This window comes from Manacus vitellinus, unplaced genomic scaffold (genome assembly GCF_001715985.3).
Source record: "Manacus vitellinus isolate BGI_N305 unplaced genomic scaffold, ASM171598v3 scaffold_40_pilon, whole genome shotgun sequence".
Lineage (NCBI taxonomy): Eukaryota > Metazoa > Chordata > Aves > Passeriformes > Pipridae > Manacus > Manacus vitellinus.
The window spans coordinates 462,696-489,562 of NW_021940541.1; the positions used below are offsets into that span (position 1 = coordinate 462,696).

The 26,867-nt window shown below is 50.0% G+C and overlaps 1 protein-coding gene across 1 annotated transcript in view; it reads left to right on the forward strand.

Annotated features, from left to right (window-relative positions):
* Window positions 1-5,161: 5,161 nt before the first annotated feature.
* Window positions 5,162-26,867, forward strand: part of STK32C (serine/threonine kinase 32C) — a 63,712-nt gene continuing 42,006 nt past the window's right edge. The window contains exon 1 of the mRNA XM_018078534.1: window positions 5,162-5,246. Within this exon, the coding sequence (XP_017934023.1) occupies window positions 5,162-5,246 (85 nt within the window). The remainder of the gene's footprint in view (window positions 5,247-26,867) is intronic.

Genomic DNA, 26,867 nt, shown 5'->3' on the forward strand with positions numbered 1-26,867 from the left:
GACCATCCCATTCCACCCCTCGCCATGGGCAGAGACACCTTCCACTCATCCCAGGTTGCTCCAAGCTCTGTCCAACCTGGCCTTGAACACTTCCAGGGATGGGGCAGCCACAGCTTCTCTGGGCAACCTATGCCAGGCCTCATGACCCTCATAGCCAAGAATTTCTTCCTAATACTAATTTAACCCTGTCCTCTGTCATTTTAAAGCCATTAATTCCCTCTTGTCCTGTCACTCCAGGCCCTTATCCAAAGTCCTTCTCCAGCTCTCTTGGAACCCCTTTAGGCTCGAGAAGGGGCTCTAAAGTCTCCCTAGAGCCTTCTCTTCTCCAGGTGAACACCCCCAGCTCTCCCAGCCTGGCTCCAGAGCAGAGGGGCTCCAGCCCTTGGAGCATCTCTATGGCCTCCTCTGGGCTCGCTCCAACAACTCCACATCCTTCTGATGCTGGGTCCCAGAGCTGGAGGCAGCTCTAAAGGTGGGGTCTCACCTGAACAGGGCAGAGAGGCAGAATCCCTCCCTCCCCGGCTGTCGATGCTGTGGGATCAGCCCAGGGCATGGGGGGTTCCGGGCTGCCAGGGCACATGGCCAGGGCATGTCCAGCCTCTCACCCACTGGCACTCCCATGTCTTTCTCTCCAGGGCTGCTTTCAATCCATTTTCCTCCCAACCTGTGTTTGTGCTTGGGATTGCCCTGACCCAGATGCAGCACCTTGTGCTTGGCCTTATTGAACTTCATGAAGTTGGCACAGCCCCACCTCTCCAGCCTTTCCAGGTCCCTCTGGATGCCCCATCCCTTCCCTTGAGTATGTGACTGCACCACCCAGCTCGGTGTCATTGGCAAACTGGCCAAAGGTCCATCAATCCCACTGTCCCTGTCGCAGACACAGATCTCAAACAGCTCCAGTCCCAATCCTGACCCTGAGGACACCACTCCTCACTGGGCTCCACTTGGACATTGAGCCATTGACCACAACTCTTTGCATATGACCATCTAGACAATTCCCTATTCACTGAGGTGTTCATCCATTAAATCCTTGTCTCCTAACAGGATTTATTAGTTAACTGTAGTGGTGTTTAAAGATTTGGAACAGCTGGTACAGAGTCATTACTATGAGCATCTTTAAAAATAGAATTGGCAGTATTTACAGAAACACTAATGATAGGAAAATATGTGAAATTTCCCCCTTATGTAATGTTTATTGAAAGAATTATGTGTTCTGTTAGAGGAACTTTTAAAAATAAACATAGGCTTTTCTCTGTAGGTTTTCTTCTCGATGAAGAAGGCATATGAATTTTAAGAATCACAGTAATATTCCTTTCATCATCTTAAATACATTGCAATTACAGCCATTATATTCAGGAAAGAGCTTTTTAAGGAATTTAATATCGTGGTATCTTGCCCCCCATGTTTCTATGCCCAAATTAGGAGCGTCTTACAATATTTGCCTCCTTTGCAGTTTTGTGATAATTGGTGGTGATTTTGTTTAGAAACCGCTTCATCAGCTGCCTGAGACCAGATAACCATGAAGAATGTAATGCTGCTTTGGGCAGTTTTATTTCTGTTTCCACTAGTTTTGTACAGGATAACTTCGCTGGTGCCAGGGAACCTGATCCTCATTTACAGCGATGAAAGAAGAAAATTGTCACCATTCTGTACAACCAGTAACGCGGCAGAACGGGAACCATAATAGCTCCCAGCAGAGTAGAGCATAATGAGGTAAACTGCAAAATCCGTGTGCTTAAATGAAGTGTGAGATTAACAGCAAAAGTGTAAATATTATCTTCAGTTTCCCTCATACTAATTTTGACAGGATATACAATACACAGCTCACGATGCTTGGGAATGAGAAAGATCGGTCATTCCTCAAAGGGGACTCATTCACTTGCAGAACTGAGGCATTTGAGAAAGTTGGAGGAAATAATTCCTGGTACAAATCCTTTGATTAAAATAACAATCCAGGAATTTTATGAAGAATTTTTTTGGCCTGTCCTCGATTAGAACAGGTATTGTCTCTGCCAGGTAAATGGGTGCAGGTTGGCTTTGCCTGTTTCATGTCAGTGGATTTTGATGATGGTATTGACTGGATGAAAACATGATGAGTTTGGTCCAGCATATGCAATTCCTTAAGGACAGAGGGGATTTCATGGCTGGGGAACTGCTTTCCCTAGAAAAAACCAGAACCCTTTCATGGCCTTTTTTTCTTTTATAATTGAAGCAAACCATCCAGTCTGCTGTATGTTCACAGTTTTCAGGACAGACAGAAATGCACAGAGTATCCCCAAGACTTCCACTGGTAAAATGCCTGATTGTCTCTTCATAAAATATAAAACATAAAAAGAAGACTAGAAAACAAAGAAGAAAAAATGAACAAAGAAGAGTAATGAATTCTTAAAGTTTTCAAGGACAGCCTGTTCCCAATGACCCCTTTGGCCCCCCAGCTCACATGTTTGCCCCTTAGAGGGGCAGTCAGAGCTACAGCCAAAGATGTTTGAGGAATAAATTACCGTGAAAGTCAGCTTTTATTTAAACTCCCTCATTTCAAACACAAAGTGGCTCTCTGTTTCCCTGGAGACCAGGATATGTAAGAAGGCAGAATTTTCTCTCCATTTCCCTTTCCTACACTGGACCCCTGTGGAGCAGATTCTGGACTTTCTTTCTTTTCCTCCTGTAAGACCAACATTAATTACTGACTGGGCATTTTTCTCAGGTGACTGCAGTTGTGTCACTGAGGTGGGTGACCTGTGCTGAGACTCCTAACATGCAGGTGTTTGCTGAGGGGATCGGTGTATCTCACTGAATGTTACTCACTGGGTTTAATAGTGGTGTCAGACACAAGTGCTCACTGAACAGAAAGGAAGCCCCTTTTCAAGTTCTAGAAGTAAAATTCTGCTACAGAAATAACACAGTACTAGGAAAAAAAAAAAGAAACCAACTTCCATGGTCTTTCATTTGTCTCCTGTCCAACTCCTCTTTGGGAAGGTAAAATCATTTATTACACTGCTCATGAATCAAAAATTGAACAAACCCTGTGCTGCACCTTCTGCCACTTTACAGGAAAAAGAATCAGGAGATGGGGTGGAATGAAACCATCCTCTGGCATGAAGACAATCACATCTTTATATCCCAAACTTTTTCCTACACTATATCTTGAAAATTTACTGGGAAAAGACTCTGATTCTGTGCTCTGGATTTGATTGTCCAAATATTACTAGATAATGAGAGAAATGACAACTGACTGAAGATGTTTAATGGCATCTTTCATACTTTTCCTACAGACCATAAAGACAGGAGAAAGGAAGGAGGAAAGCTGATACCTCTGAGATTCAGTGTATTTAAACACAAACCTATCCCTAAACAAAGCCAAAATTACTGCCTTCTATAAAAGTGTTCTATCTTCTTATTTGAGAGCAAATTCTTTCTGATTTCTCAAAGAAATATTCTTTGAGAACTATTCTTTGCCTTTGGAAAACTGTTCTTAAATGACACCCTTCCATTGTAATCCTTTTACAACTTCCAGGCTCTTTGAAATAATGAGTGCCTCCTCCTGTGAGGAGCACAATAACTGATGTATCCATTTCAAAACATGCTGTGAAAGAAAACACCATAAGTTTTAAATGAAAACTTAGGAAACAGCATCTCAGGAACCGTGAAGGTACTGCTGGTATAACAGCTGTGATCTGCTGGCTCCAGGGCTGTCCCTTGCCGTGACACTGCTGGCACTGTGAGTTATTTCTGAGAGATGCATTTCATCAGTCATTCCACAAGACATTTCAGTTCAACAGGCCATGAAAACCAGTGTCACGAGTGTGTTCCAGCTCAGCATTTTCATGAGGTTTAATAAGACGAAGTGCTGGTGCTGTACCTGGGTCAGGGCAACCCCTGGTGTTAATTCGGGCTGGAGATGAGCAGATGGAGCAGCCCTGGGGGAAGGACTTGGGAGTGCTGGTGGGTGAGAGGCTCGACATGGCCCAGCCCAGAAACCCCCCCGAGTGCTGGGCTGATCCGACGGTGTGGGCAGGGGGGATTCTGCCATCTCAGCTGAGATCCCACCTGCAGAGCTGCCTCCAGCTCTGGGGTCCCAGCACAGGAAGGATATGGACCTGCTGGAGCGAGTCCAGAGGAGGCCACGGAGGTGATCAAAGGGCTGGAGCAGCTCTGCTGTGAGGAAAGGCTGAGTTGGAATTGTACAGCCTGGAGAAGAGAAGGTTTTGCAGCGACCTAATTGCGGCCTTCCAGTGCCTGAAGGAGACGACAAGAAGAATGGAGAGAGACTATTCAAAAGGACCTGGAGTGCCAGAACAAGGTGGAATGGCTTCTAGTGGCTACCGCTGTCAGCAGTGAGCACTAGTGACCAATACAAGATGTGCGATGTGCGCGGTCACAGATACCGCCGCGAAAGGCCGGCTGTAACACAGCCGGGTGGCCCGTCCTGCCGAGGCAACCTTTATTTACAAGATTAAAAACTACGGGGCTGGGAGATGCTGCAGTGAGTGCGCCCGGAGGGAGAGGAGTGGGAGGCGGGCCGGAGCACGGCCGGGGGTACCGACCGGGCGGGTTCAGCTCGAGAGGCGGGACTCGTCCCATCGGAAAAAGGCCCGTGGCTCGTGGATGCAGGAGGAGCCCCAGAGTCCCGCCCCGGTCCGTCTCCGCCCGGCTCCTTCTCCCGGCCTGCTCCCGCCCCCCGGTTCCGGCTCCACCCCACGCCGCATCCCTCCGGCCCGCCCTGCCCTCGTCCGCTGCCCCGCCAGCATCCCCGGCCCGTTCCCACGCATCACGTTGGCCGCTCGGCCCGCTCCGCTCCGCTCAACTCCATTCCCAGCGCCCGATCACTGGGCCCGCTCTGCTCCCGTCCGCTGTCCCTCCCCGCCTGCTTTGCCCCGCGGATGCCGCATCCCACGTCGACCCTCGATCCCCTCCGCGCTCGCGCTCGCCGCAATCCGCGCTCCCCGCCCGCACATCCCCCTGCTGTCCCCGTCCCGCCCCCTTCCGCGTGCTCCCACGCCCTCCCGCGCGCTGTGGCCTGCCTCGGCCGGGGCGGGGGCGGCGGGCGATGCCATGCGGGCGGCGGGCGCCGGGGCGCGGGGCGGTGAGGGCGGCGCGGGCGCCCGCGGGAGCGCCGGGCCCGGCGCGGAGCGGCCGCAGGGCATGCCAGCCGCCTGCCCCGATGTTTCACTGGAGCAAGTGGAAGAAGAGGATGGGAGCGAGCGCATCCTCCTCCAAGAGACCCGTCTTCGACGAGAGGGAGGACGGTGAGTGCGGGCCGGGATGCCAGCCCTGCTCCGGGATGCTCTGCCCTGCCCAGCCCCGGGGTGCCGAGACCCCCCGCCCGGCACGGGGTTCCTGCAGCACCGCTGCTGGCGGGGGAGCGGTGCCCGGGTGCGGGTGTCGGGCCGGGCGGTGCCTCCCAGTGGGGTGCAGGGACTCTGCCCACGGGCGCCCCACGGACACGGGGCAGTTGTCGTTAAAACCCGGGGAGACTGAGAAGGGGGCGGCGAGGGGACAGTTCAGCAGTGAAGTTTCGCTCTGTGCGCGGACAGCCCCGGTTTTAACGAGAAAGGACCAAGTGCCGCCGGCCATCAACGCCCAAACACTGCTGTCAGCGCAGAGGGGCTGCTTTGGGGTTTTTCCCAACATACAAATTGTGGGGTTTTTTTGTAGAAATACACCACGAAATGCCACCGTTGCATTAGACTTCTCAAGCGCAGGGTGAAATTGCAGAGGAGCAAAGGAAGGAAACTTTGACTGCAGGTGAAGGAAGAGTTCGGAGAGCCGTCAGCCCAGCAGATGGGTGCTGTATGGCCGGGGCAGCCCAACGCTGCATTGGCCCTGGGGCACGAACAGGCAAAAATCCCCATGTGCATGGGGTACTGGAACTGTGCTCTGGATAAATCTGGAGTTAGATGTGTTCATTTGAGTCTCTTAGCCCAGTGATGGACAGGTCAGGGTCTGCTGTCGTCCCCTCGCTGAGGGGACCAGACCTGGCTGTGCTGCTCTGGCAGCTGACAGGGGTTAAATCAGGCAAACTTCTCCCGGTGCAGGAGCTGGTTGGTTTCCCCAACATGTTTTTATTAGCAGTTCACAGCGAGCGAGCTGAGTAAAAATGCTTAAATTGGAGGCTTCGCTGCAATTTCATTCTGAAAGCAAAATTTCTTTCTGAGAGGCATTTTATTGTGCCCTGAGCCTGTATGCAACCAGCCAGGGAGCCTGAGCTCTGCAGGTGAATGACCACTGACAGGAGCCTGGGAACACCTCATTCATCAGGTGCTTTCAAGCAGTGCTTTTGTAATATGTCCCAATTATTAGGACATTACTTTCTTGATATCTCCTGCTTTTCCATCATTCCTTGTTGATGTGTGCTCGGAGTGTTGTTCTGGTGAACTCATATTTACTGGCACGGCATGGTTGCTATGGTGATCTCTGAAGACATCCCAATAACTTCCTTAGATAAAGAAGCCAGTTAATACTTGCAGTTTGTATGTGACATAACGTGGAAGAGTTACTAGTGATGACAATTTAATGTGAAATCAATTAAAAAATAAAAAGGAAAAAGACTGGTTGGTATGTGAAATGTTGCCCATAGGTGGTTCCTGGTGATGGATCTCCTCACAAGGATGAGCCCAACTGCCGAAATCCATCGGATGATCCCTGGGAATTGTGGCAGGGTGTATGTAAATAGAAGGTTAAGGTTTATTCTACTGAGTACTAGCACAAAACCCAGTATTTTCCCTCAGATAAATCCAACTCTAAACCCTTACAGTTCTCTTCCCTGACTTCCTGGGGACTTACTTCACTGCCTCCTGTCACACCGGTGTGGCTGGGCTGGCAGGCAGAGGTTTCCTGGGGCTCTGCAGTAACGTGTTTGCTCTGTCTCAGTGTAAAACACCTGGCCGTGGAGGGTTATCTGCTGTCAACCTCACTGGTAGAAATTGCCCTTCCTCCCCAGCCTGCATCTGTCCAACCCCAGCAGCCTGCTGTTGGATCTCACCTGGATAAACAGGGGAGTACCTTTGTCACACCCCCCTCTTGCTGTCAGGGCTGTGGCTGCCTGGTGTCCTCACTGATGGGACACATGGATTGAGCTCTCCGAGTCCGTTACTCCAAGCATAAACTTCATATTCCTGAGTCTGTCCTATGGATCTTCTCTAACCCTCTCTATTTTTTTCAGGATCTCTTTTGTTAGTGCTGGTATAGGGCTTATTTTCCAGCAGGGCTGGGTGCCAGACTGGCCGATGCTGGTGCAGCCCACGTGCAGGGCTGGCTCCTCGCCCACCTAGGGCCAGGGCAGTGGGGAGCTGTGCTGGGGGAGTCATGCCCAAGGAACAGCTGTGCTGCTCCCTCCTTGTTTCCCTTCCTGGGTGCTGTGGTGTCCCCAGCCCCTAAGTTTTCCCCCAGTTCAGGTAACATCCCTTGGCTGTGAAGGTGGGTGGTGACCAGGTGTGCCTGGTCCTGTGTGTTGGGGACAGTAGCATCTGACTCCCTTCGGGTGCCCTGCCTGGCTGCAGCGTGCACAGCGTGTACACCCTGCTGCTCCATGTTTGCACATACAGCCCTGGAAATATTTCTGGGCCTTTCAAGTGGGGATTCTACTAATAGAAAAGCTGACTGTGCCTGCATGTTTGTGTTTGCTTCCAAGGAACACTGGTATGAGGTAGATGGGCTTCCCTGGCTGTGGGAGCTGTGGCTCCAGCTGGTTCCAGTCTCATAGGAAATCTGGCAAGTTGCATGTACATCAGCTGGGCTTGAACTCCAGCCTGTCCAGCTGGAGATGCTGCCTAGTGATACCTCAGCTCGTTTTTAGCAAGGTGTGTTGAATCCTGTTCCTGAACAGAGAAAATTAATGAATGGGGAGGGGAAGGGAGGAAAAACGAAGTAAGGGAAAATGTGGGAAGAAGAGGACAAGGCAAAAGAACAGAAGGACTTCAGGGTTGAGCCCTTGGAGTTACAGTGCACTGGACTGTGGTGGGTTCAGTAAGCTCAAGTGAGTCATAGTGGGCTTATGGGTTCAGCGTTATCACCATGTGCTGTTTTCCATCAGGAAAAACTGGCCTTTGTCTGTAGAGGCTGTTCCAGGTTTGTTATTTATACCCGTAAGAATCTTTTAAAAATTCCTCACCCCATGAGTGGATTTGTTCTCCAGCCTCACAGAAGGCCCAGGCTGGGTGGTCACTCCCTGTCTGCCAGATGTGAGACATCTCTCTGTGCAGGGCACTGGGGTGTCTCACAGAATCCCAGAAGCACTGAGGTTGGAAAAGCTCTCCCAGACCATGGAGTCCACCCCGTGCTCCATCCCCACCTTGTCACCCAGCCCAGAGCACTGAGTGCCATGTCCAGTTGTTCCTTGGACACCTCCACAAATGGAGACTCCACTATTTCCCTGGGCAGCCCCTTCCAATGCCTGACCACCCTTTCTAGCAAGAAATTCTTCCTGTTGTCCAACCTGAACCTCCCCTGGCACAATTTGAGGCTCTTTCCTCTTGTCCTGTCCCTTATTCCCTGGAAGAAGAGCCTGACCCCCACCTGGCTCCACCCTCCTGTCAGGGAGTTGCAGAAAGCAAGAAATCACAGCACAGCAGTTGTGAGGCTTGTTTGTCATGTGGACAGGAATTATTTTCTGTTGTCATTCTGGGAAACAGCCAAGCAAGTTTTATTGACATGCCTCCCTATTTTTAAATTTTTTTTTAATTATTTTTTATACTAAGTGAAGACAACCTGTCATTTTGCAGCCAATGGGAATGTTTCAACCCAGATATTTAAAAAATGTTTAGCAGAGTTGCTGGACTTGGGCAGCTGGGCTGAGCAGGAGGAAATACAGGGCACACTTAGTGCTATTAGCATTGCCCACAGTTGTGTTGTGTGAGAGAGGGGAAAACCACAGCATGATGTATCTCTCCATGCAATTATGTCTGAAGAGGAATTTCAATAGTGCATTTTGGTTATGGTTTCTCCTGAATCAAAGTGGCTTACTAAAAAAACTGTGTGTAAATATACACGAAAATCTGTGAAGCCATCTGCTGCTTCCTGCTGAGCTGTGCCTCCCCTCGCTGACATGAGGCGAGTGGTCTGAGGGTTCCTGCTCATGTCCTGAGGCTGAATTAGTTTTCCAGCTGATGTACAAGGTTTTGATGCAGCAGCCCAGTGAATTTCATCATGATTAATATTTCACCTCAGTCACTTTTTTCCCATCCCTTGCTTGACTCTCTCTGCCAGAGTGCAGATGGTTTTTCCTAAGGGGGTCAGGTGCAGACTCGTGGGTTTATCCTACTTGCATCAAAATCATCTTTTAAACACAAGTTCCCAGTTTTACAGCCCATGGGTGCAGCTCTCCTAGTTAAGCAACCTGATTCTGAGAAGTGCGTGCTCAGGGTTAGTCTGGGTTGGGAGAAGTGCCTGTGATGTGTCCCCTCTCAGGGAACAAGCGCTCTTTGGAATTCTTTGGCTCAGGTAATACTGGGATGAGGCAGCAGGCTGGGGTTTGGGGCTGAAACCCCAACTGCAGGGGCAGCTGGCAGTGTTTGGGGGGTTGTGCAGGGTGAGGAGTGCTGTGGTCAGTCTGCCCATGGCTGCATGTGTTGGTTGATGTGGGTCTAAAAGGTTTCAAGGAGTTGCTCTGTGAATGTCTGCTGGAGCTTGCAAGCGGAGAAACTGGTCTCTAAAATGTAGTTCTGTGGAAAACCAGGAAACTCTTACACAGCTCATCACTGCTGCTCTGGCTGTGCTGTTTGTTGAAGGGTCAAGCTGCAGGGACATGCTGGGTCCGGGGGGGCTCTGAAGTCCCTCTCTGCCTCCCCACCAGCCTCCTCATCCTGGCAGGGATCGACGCGGGAGGCCGGAGAGCCTCGGCAGCCACGCATGGCACCCGTCCCCATGGAAACGGGCGAGAAGCTGCAGAACCTGGGGGAATGTGCTTAAAATAATCCCCATTTTCATGTCAAGCCATGTGTTGGCAGCGGTGGGGTCACACACCCGGGAGCAGGAGCGGGCATCCCTCCTGCCTCGCCCTGGGAAGCGGGAATGGGAGCAGGAGTGGGAGCGCTGCGTTTGTGGAGCTGTTGGTGTACAGAGAATAAACTGTGGGTACAGAGCCCACCTGTCTCTGGCTCCCACCTGGCATCTACAGCCACCTCCTCTGAGCCTGCTGGCCAGGGGCTGTTGGGTGCTGGGTGCCTTTGGCTGCAGCTTTGGGTAGGTTCTTAGACCCACCTGTCCTTATCATTTAAATCCCTGGGAATTCAGGGATTCAGTTGTCACAGCCTGTCAAGTTGTTTGCATTCCTCCTTTTATTTCCTCTGTCCCGCTCCAATGGGAGCATCGTGTCCAGCCTTCTCCACAGACCTCTAATTTTTTAGAGTGGGATTCTTCCCCATAATTGTTTGTTCCAGGGGTTGGGACCTTCAGGGAAGCAAGAGCGTGCTGCTGGGCAGTCAGAGGTGTTGGAGCAACAGAGATGTGGAGGGACAGGGAGCAAAACCTGACCTGCTTTGTCCTGTGTCCCATTACCTCTGTGGTGACTCAAACCCTTCTAGCCAGGTTTGCCTCAGATCCGGGGGCATCCTGCTGTGCGGGGAGAGGGACCTGGGAGATGGACCCTTGGACCAAAAAAACCCTCTCCTGAGATGATCAGTGCCATAAAACATGTGCTGCTCTTTCTTGGAACAGCAGCATGGCCTGGCCTGGTCTCCTGGTCCCTGGGGGCCAGGGCAGCCCCTTGGCATCGTCCCTGTTCCCACTGCTGCTGGCTGTGCTCCTCCTGCCTTGGCTGCTCCTCATGGAAACCGGCTCCATCGCCTCAGCTTGGCAGGGATTTTAAGCTCTGGGCAGGAATTTAAAGCCCCGGGCAGGAAACGTGCCCTTTTGATTTGAAATCTACAGACTAATGCCCTGTAAGGTGGTTGTATAATCCCAAATACTACTTGTGGTCAGATACAGGTGTGTTAAGCTTCCACACTCTGCAAACCACTGACTACAGTGCTCCCTGCTCAGATTGCAAGGGGAACTTTTTCCAGAGCCTGAGTCTTGCATGGCTGTGGGTTGGGAGCACAGATGCCTTTCCCTGTTATTTAAAAACAAGAGAAAAAGCCTTTCTGTATTATCAAAGTGGTAGCTAAGTAAGTAAACGGGGGGAGGATGGAGTGGGAATTGCAAGGAGGTGTCAGCAAAGCTGTGTTTAGCATTGTCAGCAGGGCTTTGTTTCTGCTGCCCCCAGATCTGTGGAGTTGTGCCTGTGCTTTGCCCAGGGACACACTCCCTCCACAGGATCACTGCCCCTTCCAGCAGAGCTATTGCAGGTTAAATCCTGCCAGTTCAGCAATTCCAAGTCATGGAGGTGTGTGTTACCATGTACATTGTTGGGAGTACTGTCTCCTTCTGCTGCAGTGCTGTCCCTCTCCACACTGATGGCTGTGGTCCCTTCACAGTAGTACTGACAGAAATCTGAACAAAAGTCATTCTTGGTGGGCTCATATGTCTGTAGGAGATCTGAAGAGAGGAGATCAGGGTAAAAAGAGCCCTGAGGGAAGCTGGGGCTGTTCTTAGGGAGCTGGAGTAAGAAAAAATTAACAAACACGGTAGCAATTTGAGGGACAAAGAGGGAGGGACACAGGCAATCAAGGAAAAGTCATTGGGAAGAACCGTTCAAGTGAAATGTTAGACCAAATTAATACTCTGTGTATTCTGTGGAGGCCATGATCCTCACCACTGGCTTGGAATGGGCTCTCTTTGAGTTGGGGCTGGGGATCTGCACACCTTCCTCACCATGTCCCCAGTGCTGGCATGGTGACCTTGCCGGCTCAGCTGGCATTCCCCCCATGCCTGCAGCTGTGCTTCCTGGGGTACAAGTCCCAGGACATGGAGCTGATGGTGCCAGGTCACTCACAGAGACCAGCACTGGCTGCCAGGAGAGCTGTGCCGTCAGTGCCGGCTGCGGACGGAGCACAAGGTCTCGTGCTGTGCCTGGTGGAATGTCAGTGAGAGGCACTTGACAAGAAAAACCTTCCCAGAAATGGAAAAAGCCACTCTTTTTGCAGATTGGTACTTTCACCATCTGAGACTGGGGTGCTGGTTAAACAGCTGGTTGGGGTCTCCCTGCAGCGCATTGGCGGGAGGAGGGGTGTGTGCCCAAGGCCACTCAGGAAAGGGGACAGCATGTGTTTCCCTGTAAATATTGCCTTATTTCTTGTCGGAATGCTTGAAATTGAGAGTGTTGCTCACTCACAGTGGTGTTCTGCCTCTGGGTCAGGACTTGGCTTTCCACTCACCGTGGCCACAGGTGAGTCTCTGTGAATGTGGCTTGGCTGGACATAGTCGGGCAGGGGACGTTGCTGAGCCCATTGTTCACAGGCAGCCTGGGATGTAAAAGCAACTTTTCCCACTCTTTTCCATGGAGCTACTCTCCAGTTCCAAATGCTTTGTCCTCTGAGGCTGTGGAGTCTCTCATGGTTGCAGTGGTTGTTAATGAGCAGTTTCTACCACCTCACCCCGGCATCCTGGAGTGAACCACCCAATTAATCATCACTAACAACTTCTGTGGCCACAGGTCATAGAGAAGTACCACAGGGAGCAGTGGCAGTCTCTGAGGGGGGGGCTGGTGGATGGGGTGTACCCCTAGACGTGGTGTGTGCCAGCACATCTCAGGTGTGCACCAGGGAGAGGACCTGTGCTGGCTGAGCCCTGCTTTGGTGTTTATCTCCCAAAGTACAGAGCATCAGGACAGCCTGGGAGCAGCTCGGCTTCTCCATGTAAAAGAATGTAAGTGTCAGTGTCCTCTTTCCCTCTCCCACTGTTCTTCAGAAATTAAATTGCTTTAGGTGACAGTTATGGAAAATTAAAAGTGCTTAGGATGTGTGGGAACAGCTGGCTCTGAGCATTGCCAGGCAAGGAGATGTGACAGTGTGTGAATGTTGATGTGCTCATTTACATCTCAGGTGGTGTTCAGGGGCTCTTCCAGTACCTGGGACTGGTGAGGAAATGCAGGCACCGAATGATGGTCACCTGAACAACTCCCATGTGTTTTTACTTCTGGCACCTGACAAAGGTCAGAAGGAAGGGCTGGGAAGGGCTCAGGCTGAAGCTCAGGTTCTTCCTCTGAGCAGGCAGTTCTCGGTGAGGATTAGGAGAAACGCTTCAGGTAAATCTCCTCTTGCCTCTGCTGTTGGCTGGATACAACTTTACCTCCATAGCTCAGTGCATTTCACTGTCAGAAGGATATATATCATCTCCTGTGAAAGGTACGTAGTGTGTTAAACTGCCTTGTGAAACAAATGTCACGGAATCCACGGGAAAGCTGAGTACTGCACATTTGCTTTGTGTGTTACTGGTTTCCAGCCTTAATGGGAACTGGCAGGCAAGACCAGCAAGCAGGAACACAGAAAATGATACACATTAGGCTTGGATTGTTTGCACTGTTGGAAAACGTGCTTTATGCTTCACAGAAAATAGGGCTAAAGCTTGGTCCCAAATAATTTGCACTTTAAAGGCTCAATGCCGCATGTGGTAAGCACATGAATAATTCATACACATGCAAACAGACCCCATGATTTCATATTTCAGTGTGAGTCTAGATTTGCTCAGAACTTTGAACTAGCACTGATTAGTGGCTCCTCCAGCACAGAAGCAGCTGAGCAGGACCTTCAGCGCAGGGATGAAGATTCCTTCTCCCGATGGTTCCGGTTGTGTGTCTACATAAGAGCTGGGATCTTCCCTGACATCTCCACTCAGGTGGCCTGGTCAATGGCTCCAACAGTGTCCAGAGCTCAGCACCTCGAGTGCCTCCTGGGCCTGACCTTGACATGTTTTGTTTACTTTCATACACTGGTGCTCCTGTAACCGGTACAAACGCTCCCGGGAGAGCCGGCCTGGGTCCGAGCTGTTGCCGTGAGCTCAGCACAGAGCTCCGAGTTCCCCAAAGGGCAGACAGTGCCTGTTCAGGGAATGAACCCATGTTGTTGGAAGGGGTGTGGATATGTCAGCAGTGGTGGGCAATCACAGAGATCTGGGAGCAGGTGTTGGCTTGGGGGTGTCTGCCCCGACATGCGAGCGTGCCTGGCTCTCACCCCTCCAACAGGTTCCGCTGGTTGGCTTCATCCCAGGATTTTTGGAGTAACTGGGTAGTGCTGAGGCTTAGGCACAGCTGTACAGACAACACAGGCAGGAATTCTGGGTGGAGCTGAAGGGCAAAGAGGTGCTCATGCCGGGGTGAGGATGGCAGCACTGTACCGTGCTGCTCAGACATCCCGGCTGGGCATGGCTCCGCATCCTCCGCCTGCGGCTCCTTCGGGAGTCAGACCCACGGGCATGTGGCAGCTGCCTTAAGCTGACAATTCCTGCTTGAATACTGGGGCTTGGCAATGATCTCTTGGTAACACCTTTAAAAGCAGTGACAGGCCAGGACCTCTGTGGCTGCTCTGCTGCAGTGTGTGCCATGCGGGGGGCCGGGGGCACTGGCAGTCACTGCTCCTCTGCTCCATTGGGTTTTATTCCACTTTAAATGCCACAGCAGGAGCATCGCAAGCAGGTGTCAAAACAAGCACAGCTGCAGCGAGGCGAACTTAGGGATTGATTAATGAATAGTTTCAGCCTGTTGTGTGTTTCTCTACGTGGCTCTCTGATGTAAAGATCAATGTGTGAATTTATTTAAAAAATAGCAGGTTTCTTTTCAGTAGAACAAATTGCTTCTGTTTATCAAAATGCTGAGTAACATCAACAAACAATTCAATCACTGGTTGCCCCTCAGCACTACTTGGGAAATTATTTTAGTTAGTGTTTCCTCTGGCCTTGTTTGGATTTTTTCATGCTCTTAGTTTGGCATCTCCAAAGGCAGCCCTGCTTCCCCCCCTGCTCTCTCCAGAGGCCATTCTCCTCCTCTGCTCTGTGCTGAATTGGGGGTTTTCCATTGCTGACCTTTCTCTTGCTCTTTCACCAAGGCTGCACAGGGGCTTATTCCCAGGGGATTTGCTTCCCAGGGTATTCTAGTGCAGCTGGAAGTGGGCAGATGGGTGGCCCTGGTGCCCCCAGCGGTGTTGGTGTTGGTGGTGGGGACACTGAGTGAATGCAGAGCCCTGGGGATGTGCTCAGGCCTCACAAGCCACCCATGCTCGGGCACCAGCACCCCAAGGTGCTGTGCAGTGTGTTTGTGGCTCTCCCAAGGGTCACCTCAGCCCCCCTGCAGCCCGCAGTGGTACCTGCTGGAGGGGAGGGCGATGCCCTCTGCTCTGCGTGCCACTGCGAGACCTGGCTTCCCTCCTCCCTGTGGCTGGAGTCTCTGTCAAGAGATGTTCTTTCCAGCATGAGTTGGTACATCACTGTGCTCCAGAGAATTTCTTATCACAGAAGTAGGATGCCTGCTTTCCCCAGAGAATTTGAACTTGGTGAATAATTCTCTTTGACATCCCACTGTGAATTTGGGTCTGCTCTTTTCTTGTGGAGTTGAAATCAATTCTTAGCAGTTATGGCCACCCATCCTGTGCTCCTGCAGGTACTGGGTGGGCCATCCCGTGATGCTCGGTTGCTTGGATACATCAGTGTGGTCTGTCCATTGAGTGAATCTGTTCTGACACCTCCAAAAGAAAGAACAGGCTCCTTGTTGACCTCAGGGAGCACTGAAAGGGGTCACTGCTCCTACCTGGGGTCAAGCAAAAATATCTTCAAGTATTCATCACTCTCTTGTGGCTCCTTTTTTACTTCCCAGATTTACTGACATCACCAGCATGTGTGACTCATTTATACTGTCTCGCTCCTAATTTTTCCTTCTTTGTGAGAAAGAGCCCCTTCCATTGCCAGGGCTGTGGGAAATGCCTGCCCAACTCGATGTGTGGCATAACACAGACCCATGTGCAGGAACACTGGCAGTTGAGGGGGGAGACCAGATCCCTTCTTGGTGCTGCCTCGGTGTTGATGTTCACCAGGCGTGGAGCCAGCGGCTCCCGGTGCCGTGCGCTGCCGCCGCGTTGCCGGTGCACAGCCTGCTCGGGGCAGTTGGGTTCCCTCCTGAACCCTCGGCGAGCCAATGGCCTTGCTGGGCCCCATGTCTCCCCTCTTCAGCTGAGTTTGTCACAGAAGGGAGGGTCAGTGGAGAAGCAGCATTTCCACAGGCGTTAAAATGTTGCAGCAGCAGCTCTGCCAAGCAGCACATCCATTGATCCCAGCCAAAGGTATTTTGGGAGTGTGTCTGCTGCTCATGAGCCTTCAGGACAAAGATAGGACCATGCGCCCAAAATAGCGCCCTGGAGCCTGCACACCCCACCAGTGGCTGCTCTTGAGAGGGAAATCCAGAGTTTGTTTTCAAGGCATCATCGCTGTGTTGACAAGGCTGTCGCAGGGAAAACGATCTCAACTGGGAATATCTGAATTAACTCCAAGAGCGGTGTACGCACATGCAGACAGTGCTCACTGCTCACCACCCAGTGCAAGTGAACAAAGGACTTGTTGGCCTTTTGAACAGATATATCACACAGAATCACTGGTTGTGGAAAAGACCTCCAAGGTCACCGAGTCCAACCTATGCAAGATCCCCACTTGTCACCCAGCCCAGAGCACTGAGTACCACGTCCAGTTGTTTCTTGGATACCTCCAGGGACAGTTACTCCACCACCTCCTTGGGCAGCCCCTTCCAATGCCTGACCACCTTTTCCGTGAAGAAATTCTTCCTGATGTCCAACCTGAACCTCCCCAGGTGCAGCCTTGTTGAGGGAGAAAAGCTGTGGAGCTACCTCCACTGCCTGTTGGGGGAGATGAGGTTCTTCTGTTGTGATTCAGTGCCAACCCCCTTTTAGAGCTGTTGGCTGAGGGGGCTCCTTTGGACCCCTGTGTGTGAGAGCATTGGTCACGGCTGTGGATGCTCTGGTGGCAGTGGATGTGCTTGGGGGGACCGTGCTGAAGGGACCTTCCCTGTGGGGAGAGCACCACTGCTCTGCTCCTGAGCCATGGAGGAGTTCGTGGTGAAAGCCTGTGTGTTCATTAATATGCATGTGTTAAAAAAACCCCAACCCCAAACCAGACATCACTGTATTTCCGTGGTGCTGATCCATCCAGTTGCCAAGAAATGAGCATAGCTGCCAGTCCAGCCCTTTTTCAGGAGATTATTTTTCTATTCTTTTCGATTTTCTTTGTGGTGCTCCAGTGGGGTGAAACGCTGCAGCAGAGACCACCCTTCACTGCTGTAATTGTGTCTGTGCAGCAGCGTAATTGTGGAGTGTTAGAAAGCGACACCCACAGATGAGAAGCAGGGACAGAAGTGCTTCTGCTGAGCTACTGCTGAGTTAGTATTGGCTTCCCTTTGTGTAGAATCCAAATGGTTTGTGCTCACAGAATCCCAGACTGGTTTGGATTGGAAGGGACCTTGAGGATTATCTATTTCCAACGCCCCTGCCATGATCTGCTCTCTATGGATTCACTAATGCAATAGAACAGTTGTCAGACTGATCTGGCCGGTGCACAACTGACTTCTTTTGGTGTATTTTCCCAGTGTTCTGATAGTCGTCACCAGTCCCACTGACACAGCAGGAGGAACAAGACTGTCTTTCATGCCCCACAATGGATTTGCTGGTGTGGCAAGTAGTAAAAGCCCCTTTTGATTGAAAACGAGAAGCAGTTGATTGTAAAAAGTATTCCTGAGGCTTCGATGTTACAAAGAGTTCTTGTCCCGGGGCTGTTACACACTGAGCCTGCAGGAAGCTCCAGTGCTTCTGGACTGATTTGGGAAAAACTGGGATAATCAGGAGACATAAAATAAATGATAGAATGTGTGATTGAATAGAATGAGGAAGGTTGTTTCCACAAAAGACCTATTTTTCAGACTCAGACCTCTTAAAGGCTCTCATGTAATTTAAAAAAAAAAAATAGAAGTGCTGAATTCTGTCTTGTTTTCAGCTGTTTTTAGGTTCTTGCTTAAAAATGCTCATGTGTGATCATCACACGCCGGTTGCCACTGTGAGCCCAGTAATTTTGTCACAATACCTCCGTGTTTGTTGCAGCATAGAACACAAAGTTAAACAAGAAGTGGGCAGGTCCTTCTCCTCTATGCCCTGAACAGCCTTTGTGGCTCTCTTTAGGTGCACAGAAAAAATACGCCAGATCTGAGGACCTCAGTTACCTGTGGTGATTGGATTTCATGTGGCTCTTTCTTGTAAAAGCATTGGTAATTATTAGCATTGCTAACTTTCCTATTAATTAACATTTAAAATCCTCCAAATACCATGTGAGGGCCTTTCCAAGTGATACGGTACTGAGGTTAGCCATGGTCTGTCTACTTTGAATGTCCTTGTAAGCCATTCCCCCTATCTTTTAAATACAAAGCCTTGTTGTTTTTCCTTCTCTCAAGTGACTCCATCTCTCCAGGATGCGGTTGTGCGGTTACAGGAGGATGGGATACTCTTACAGTGTGATAAAGTGCATTGGATTTCATGGTAGCAACTGGTCCATCTCTACAATTACTCTTGCTGCTCGTTATTATCTGTATTTCCATGGCAACGGGAAGGTCTGGTCATGGACCTGGGGCTGCTGTGTGTGGTGCTGGCTTGGGGGCGAGGGCAGGGTCTCCTCTGCCACCAGAGCCCTGGCACCAGGGCTGCTCTGAACGGGGGGCAGGGCTGGTCTCTCCCTTAGCAGAAACTCTGCCCATCTTGTGAAAATCTACTGACTCATTTTGTTCTCGTTTTCCCTAGCCAGCACTCCTTAACTTTCTGTACGACACCTACTACAAATGAGATCCCTGAGCCATCCCAGCCCCTGTCTCCAGGTGTTGTTGTGCCAGCAGGTACTGATGGGAGCCAGGCAGCCCAGTGCAGCTGGGCAGGAGCATCTCCTGCCTGTCAGTGCACGCCTTGGCAAAGTGTGAGTGTCCCTATTGCTCTCTGAGCTCGTCAGCCTGTGAGTGGTAACACAACCTGACAACCCTTAAAAAAACCTGACTGGGGAATCTGTTCTCCCGCAGTCTCGGGACGCTGCTTTCCACAGGTTGGCTGTTGCTATATAAAGAAATAGACTGTTGTTTCTAAATTTACCCTGTTAATGTCACAGAGCATAAAGAAAAATAGCAACAATAAACTGTCATTTTGGGCAGGGAGTGGTGCAGGAGTGATGCCATGGTGGCCGTGCCTGGCTGGCTGGTGCTCTGTGTTTACTCCTCTCTCTGTTTAACTGCCCAAGGCTGTCAGGACACGTATGTGTGTGGCTGTCTGCACCCCAGGTACCCCTGCTCTGGGTACCTGGCAGCCAACTCAGGCTCTGACCTTGTCACAGGAACAAGAAGGGGAGCAGAGCAGCACAGTGAGCTTGCAATGGGGTCGGGATGTGGCCTTTCCATGGGCAGGTGGGATTGGAGCCAGAGTGGGTGCTGAAAGCCCCTTCCTGGTTTCAGGGAGGCCTCCCCTAGGTTTCATTAGCAGTCTCCTGTGAGCAGTTTGCAAGCCTTGGCAAAATCTGGATATAGGCGTCGTTCTGCCTGGAGCTGTCTGTCTGTCTGACCAATGCTGTCAGAGAGCCTCTTCTCTGCCACCAACAATAACCTTCTGATGGGGCAGGGAAAGGTCAGATCTGTAACTGCCGTCAAGAATAATCATTAAATGTAAGAAATTATCTATGATGCCATAATTATAGGCACATTTATTAAAAAAAAAAGTAATTCTTCCCAGTAGGATATGGATGTAACATGGATGTAACCTCTCTGGACAGCTTCTCCTTACAACCCTCAGGTAGCCCCCAGCTTATTGCAGCCAGTGTTCCTCATGTGGACCTGCTGTTGGGAGTGTGATTAAGGTTGTTCTGACAGACCCAAGTTCAGACTTCCCATGTGTGACCTAAATGGCAGCTCAGGATTGTTTTAAAGCCTTTCTGGGAAGCCCCAGTGCTTGCAAGTTCTTTGTGTCCTAACACAATGCAATTTCGGCATAAGGTTTGCTGCAAAGCAGTCTCAATGCAGCCGTGTTTGCAGGTGTTGAGCTCAAGCAGAGCTGTACAGAATGGTCAGATCGATGTCCTAAGTACCTGGGTTCCTTCCTACAGGTGCTTCTGAGGGGGATGTGTGGTACATCAGGATGTGGTACACACCTGCCTGCAGGTAAACTCTTAATGGATTTGTTGGCTCTGAGCACGTGGCGGTGTTTGCCCAGGTGGTCCCAGCACCAACCAGTAGTGATGCTCTTGCTTAGACTGTGTTGCAGTCAGAGTTGCCTTGGGTGGTGTTATGGGGTCAGTGTGCCCCGAGCTCGGTGACACACGCAAATCCTCCTGTGTTTTTTTTTTTTATTCCTCTGGGAGCCCAGTGGCCACCCTGGTGCAGTGTGACCAGTGAGTCAGCACCAGGGAGGTGGGTTTGGTGGGAGGTACACACAGATCTGATGACCTGGCCAAGATCTGCCCCTAATTAAAACACATTGCTTTTGTAGGGCAGGGAGATGCCATTAAGAGGCGCTTTGCCGAGTCTGCTTGGGTGACACTAATTACTGGCAGTTAATTAAAAAGCAATTAAGAGGAGAACTCTGAGGGATGCAAATGAGGGTGTGGGGCGGCTTGCTCTGTTGCTCTTGTTGCCTTTTCTGTCTGTAACCCTGCTCTCTGCACCATGGCTCTCCCATCCCCGATGGAATGCCGGCAACCGCTCCCAGTGCCTGGCCATTCATCACCCAACCTCTCCACCCTCCTCCACCGTCCCTCCAACCACCACATCCACCACCCACCACTTTCATTTTTCTGTTTCCACTGCGAATCTATATCAGCAAATGAGCAAAATAAATGTTGCTTGTTTGTTTTGACAATTACAGTACAGATTTAATTACGCTCCTTCTTCCTCGTATACTGCTGAATGTCATGTGGTGTGTTCGGCGTAAACAAAGATGTTCTGCTAATGTGAGATATGGTTATTAAAGACACACTGTCAGGCTGCAGCCTCGTCTCTGAAACCAGAGTCAGCTGGAGCCCAGCTTCCAGCATCTGTATTCTCGTGTTCATGTGCTGCCTGCAAGGATGTGGCAGATGCTGAGCAAACACGTCACTGAGAGCGACTGGGTGAACTGTGGGGAAGTGAATAAGGAAATGGAAAAATAAGAGAGAAAACCACCCCTGTGTCTTCAATTATTTTGAGGTAACAGCTTCAGGTATCATAGCAGGAATACAATATTTCAGTCTCAGAGTGAGTTCTCTGTTCAAAACAGTGGGGATCCTCAATTGTCACCATGAAAAGGGCCCGATTTTCCTCCCCATCACTTGCTGCCTTTGAAGGATCTGTCTTAAAACCTAAGCCTATTGTGTCATGTGAAAGCAGCTGTAGCATTGTCTGGTGATGGTAAATTGGCAATGACTTTGCATTTCATAATTAGTTAACAAGGAGTCGCTTACAATGCACACGTCTCTCAAACCCCACTGAAATGTGCAGAACACGTTTGACATTATTAATTAAAAATAGGAACATCAAATACTCTTCTATGACAGTTCCCTTTTCCCCTCACTCTGCTGGGCCATTGATAGGAACAAGGATGGATTAAGGCAAGGGTTCAAATTCCTTCCTGAAAAATGCTTTGGGACTCCAGGGTGATTCAGAGGGGCATAAGAACCCACTGACTGTGTTTGAGATCCACCAATCCTCATCCCTAAGGCTCCTGGCTGGGGCTCTGGGAGCTTCCCCCACTCCTGGTTAAGGTTGTTTCCTCAATTAAGTCTTGTCAGAAAATGTCTCAAGGAGGTAATTCGAGGGAGAAATTATTTCTAGAGATTCTTGTCAAATTACAGTGAGCCTTTAATTAAATGAGTGTCCATTACTTAATGGCAATTATGGAGAGAAAATCCTTACTTCTGAGAGAGGCAAAGCTCCACTTTCCTAAGGAAAATTTGCCTTTTAAAATAATAAGATAAAGATGGCTTATTCTGCTCCAGAACTGAAACCTGAAAGAAATGAATGTCTGTCCTTGGAGAGATTTAATTTGGCAAGAGAAGGGCACTGGCATTGTCTTTCTCCCACACTGTGCTGTAGGAGCTTCTCTCCTCTGTGGCGTGGAGCTGATGGACCTGTCAGTGCTCTGGGGATGCCAGTGCTCCAGACCTTGCTGTGGGTTTGCTGTTCATCTCCAGCCATTCAGGGCATTTCCCAACGTTTTCCAATCAGCCTTGAAACGAGCTGTGTCACCAGAGCGGTGCGAGGAGGGTGATGGTGGGAGGATGCAGAGCTGAGCTGGGGGAGCTGTGCGGGTTTGAGCCCCAGCAGCCGGTCCATGGCTCATCCCAGCCTTAATCCCACCTCGCTGCAGAGCTTGGTTTGGCAATGAGTGAGAAAAGATGGCCCAGTCTTGCCGGTTTAGAACCAAAGGAGTGTTTTTGAGATTTGCCTTACGTCTTTTGGGTATTTTTATCATCTGCCTCATTCGAACGGTCTCAGCTGAGTCATCTCATCCCTAGTTTAGATTTATGCTCCTTCTACGCCTACTCCAGCAGGACCCAAATCCTCCCGGCACAGCCTGCTGTCGGCCTCGCTGGAGTCATGCAAGTCTGGCATTAAGTTATATGGGCACTGGGTCGAGGAGTTATGAATATTGATATATTTTATTTAGCAGCCTTCTGCATTTAATGAGTGTCCATAATACGGTAATTCATAATTTATCATGAATAAGACAATAGATTAGGTTACAATTTAATTATTGCTTATTTTTGTAGCTGTTGTGGGGTTTGTGTAGAAAAATATAGACAGGAAAAGCAACCTTCCATAAATTCCCACCTTTCCTTTGTGCAGTGGATTAGGGGAACAGCTGTACCCCCTGCAGTGGCACTGCTCATAGGAGGAAATTAGAGGACTCTTGTCTTAGTAGGAACCTTATCTGATTTTGAAATTCCAGTAATCGTTATTCCAATACTCTGGTGATAGAGAGTCAGGGATTCATTGACACAGATTTATGGCATTTTTTGTGCTTGCATTGACTGGTAATGTCTGACAGGATAAGAGGATACAGCCTCAACCTCTGCCAGGAGAGGTTCAGGTTGAACATTAGAAGAATTTCTTCATGGAAAGGGTGGTCAGGCATTGGAAGGAGCTGCCCAAGGAGGTAGTGGAGTCCCTATTCCTGGAGGGATTCAAGGAATGACTGGATGTGGCACTCAGTGCTCTGGTCTAGTTGACAAGGTGGGGATCAGTCACAGGTTGGACTCGATGATCTTGGAGGTCTTTTCCAACCTAAATGATTCTGTGATTCTCCTTCCACAGCTACTTGGCTTCTGCTTATTTAATGAACAAACCCCCTCCAAGTGGGGACAATGGACAGCTGCTCCACTCGTCTTATTCCAAATGGTGAATATTGTATTTATGAGAGAGAGATCCAAATATGGTCCATCTGGTACGAGTTACTCAGCTGTTCACTTCACAGAGAAGAGAACGTTTCCGTATCTTTCCCGTGATGTTCACATAAAGAGCTGAGCTTTTAAAGCTGTTTAATGTTTTTCTTTGTGGAGGGGTTGCGTACACATGAGAAATTCCATTAAATCTTGTGCTCTGTGTTCCTGAAACACCAGGACTGCCAAGCTGTGTCAGGGTGATGGGGTCTGACCAGGGCTCACATACAGCTGCCTGTGCTGTCTGTGGGCTGTGGTGGCTTAGAGGAGCTCTCTCTCCCACTGCTTGTGACCAGCCAGCTCCGGCAGGACCACCAGGAGCACACCTCTCTTCCAGTCACCACGTTGTAGTGGGAAGTTGCCAGGTGTCTTGAAATTGGGCAAAATTGGGCAGACCATCATGTTGTGAGCACAGTCAGGCTCAGGGTGGCTGTGGAGGCGGCCACTTGTGGGTGCCAGCTCTGGGAAGGCAGTGGCTGATCCCAGTCAATGCTAGGAGATCCAGTTCCTGTTCCCTGGTGTCCCCCTGTCTGGCTGTACCATGCTCTGAATGCCTGGCAGCTCCTCTGGGCTCAGCTGAAGTTCGGACACCGTGGTTAGAGATGGATGGCACAAAAAGCTTTAGGAAGCGGAGGAGGAGTTTGTTGCCAGAGACTTTAATTCTGCATTGAGCGTAAGGGGAGCAGAAGGAGTCAGACACACTCAGGAGAGAGACGGGAACTGTCCAGAAATAACATCCTGTCTTTCCCTCTTAAAGCATTGAGAGCTTCTGATTGATTGCAGGGGAAGCAGCACTGGAGACTGAAACGAAGGGAAGGTGCAGAAGATGCAGTAGGTCAGAGATGAGATGGTTTAAAGGATTGGTGAGCTGGGAGTTGCTAAGAATAGAGTGAGACAGAGACAGAGTGGAGTGTCAGGCAGTCTGGGGGGTGCTCCTGCCCATGTGGCGTATCCGGTGATGGCAGCAGCGGCAGAGGGGAAACTGGGAGGAACAGCAGGGACTGGGAGGAAACTGCTTAGGGAGCAGCTCTGCAAGAATAGAAGTTCTGCCTGGAACTGGGGAGGGGTTGGATGCATAGTGAAGCCTTGACATGGTGGCTGCTTGGGGAGGGACTGAGGTGGACCCCGGCCGGTGCCCAGGACCTCTGACCCATGAAGGTTGACCTTTGGTCTGAGACCAGGGGACAGTGCCAGAGGGAGGGAGGGAACACCTTTTCCATCTGGGGGACGAGTTTGGGCACTCTGGAGAGCGTGGTGCTGACCCACTGGGGTGGGGAGTGGTGCTCACAGTGCCTGGCCTGTTGTGCCAGGGAGGACATGGAGGAACAGCTGCCCCTGTGGGGGGTCTGAGCTTGCTCCTAAGCCTCAACCCCTTTCATCTCTGGCTTGGTAGAAACCTTATCTGGTTTCGAAACTCCAGTAACCATTATTCTAATACTCTGGTAATAGAGTCAAGGGATACACTGACATGGATTTATGGCAGTTTTCGAGCTTGCACTGACTGGCAAGCTCCTAATATTTTTTCAGTTAGTTTGTGTTCACTGTATGCCACATTCTTTCCATACAAACATTACTATTCTATACTGTTTTTGAGTTGATGCTGGCCAAAGCCCTTGGATTAGGCTGATGGTGAGACGTGTGTTGCTTCGAGTCTCCAGGTCTTCCATAGTGTTGGGTTACAGACTCCCCATGTCAGTGTGTTTCCCTTCAGGCTCAAGAGACATCACCAACAGTCCCTAATTCCCCCTGAACTGTAATTAGTAGGGTTTCTGGCCATGCAGAGCTGTGAGGACCACAGGGTCTCCTCATGGTGGACATGCCCAGCTAGGTAAACAGAACCCTCTGCAGGTATATCTGCAACTCAGCGCTTTTCTATAAAATAACTATTATTCCATTTTAGAAACTAATTTTACTGAAAAAATATTTCTTAAGAATTCTTGATCAGCTCAATTAGAAAGAAAAACAATTTTGGTGCACTCAGAAATGCACTGGCATAAATGGGAATAAAAGCCTTTGGTTTCCTCTGCGTGTGCTGCCTGGCAGGACGTGTGCTGCAAGCAACTGCTGCAATTGCCATTTCCATAACACACACACACACATTAAATTTTGATTCACGTCTCTGACATCTAGAAAATTGCTCCTTAACAAAAGGAACATTATAGTCCTGCTATGAAATGCAGGCTTGGTCTGGCCACATTTTGGATAATTCTACCCCATTCTTTAGAAAATTGGTTTTATTACTGATAATCGGGCTTAAAGGAAGACTGTTTAATCCTGGCCAACCCAACTTTCTGGGACATTAAGTTCTAATAGGCAGATATAAACTGGTCTTAATAGATGAGTCTGACATCATCTGGCTGCTTATTAACTACTAAACCTTGTTTCACTAATTCTCTTGGCAGCTCTGCGTGTGTTGCCATAGTTTCTTTGTTAACAGAGCAAGACATTAATGTGTTTTGAGTACTTCTTGCCCAAAAGACATGAAAAAACACCTTGTGTCTAAAGATGCAAACTGGAACCTGTTCTAAGCAGTGGCAGAGCTGGTGTCCCACCGTGAGGCTCCGCAGCTGGTGGCACATGGGGTGTGGGTGTGCACTGCTGGAACAGGGTGCTGGAAACCCCCCCTGGTGTCGTCTGGGCTTTGCACACCTTGGTCAGTGATCAGTTAAATGTAGGGTGTGTTTTAGGCAGTGACTGGGCCACCAGAGTGGAGATTCCTGATGCTGTGAGGTGTATTTGGCTGGGGACTCTCAGGGACACCTGGGGACAGGGTCCCCAGGGCTGGGCAGGTTGGGGCCTCCGGTACCATTCCCTATTTTTCGCCTGGGAGATGAACTGTACCCTTTTCATCCCCTTCTCCTCATTGGCCACTGGCATCCCGTGCAGAGCCATTGCCAGAGGGGACCATGGTCAGTGTGACCTGCACAGCCATGCCACGGCTGGAGCTCCTGGAGGACTTCAGTAAACATACGTAACATGTAATTCATTTTCTCTCCTCATCCGTGGGATAGATCAAACTGGAGGATAAATAGGCTGAAATCAACTCCTGTCTCGCAGCTGACAGTCATCAGCTTCAGCCTGAATTTACTGAGTGAAAATCTGTGGGAGATCTGTGCAGCACTGAAAGGCTTTTGTAAGTAATTACAGGCTTAAGGGAAGTTGTAGCATTGGATAGTGACAAGTGGTATTTATTCCATATTTTGTTCGATATTGTAAATTACATATTTATTAAAAAAAAACCAAAAAACCAAGCACTGACTGGACCAGCATCTCCTCCTACACCAGGGATATGGCAGCAGCTGCATCTGGGCTCCCCCACTCCTGCTGGAGCCAGTGGAGTCAGCCAGCAATTAACACGGCAATTTTAAAAGGAAAAACAAATGCCTACGTATATGCAAAGTCAGCCTTGGTTTGCTTAGAGCAGCTGGGAAGGGCCTTTTGGGGAGAGGTTCCTGTCTGGGGATGATTCAGTGTCAGCACTTGGTTCTGTTACCCTTGGAGATGCTCTGTAGGAATTCCAAGCAGGTAGCTGAGACATCCACACTGTTTACAGAAAAAGGCTGAAA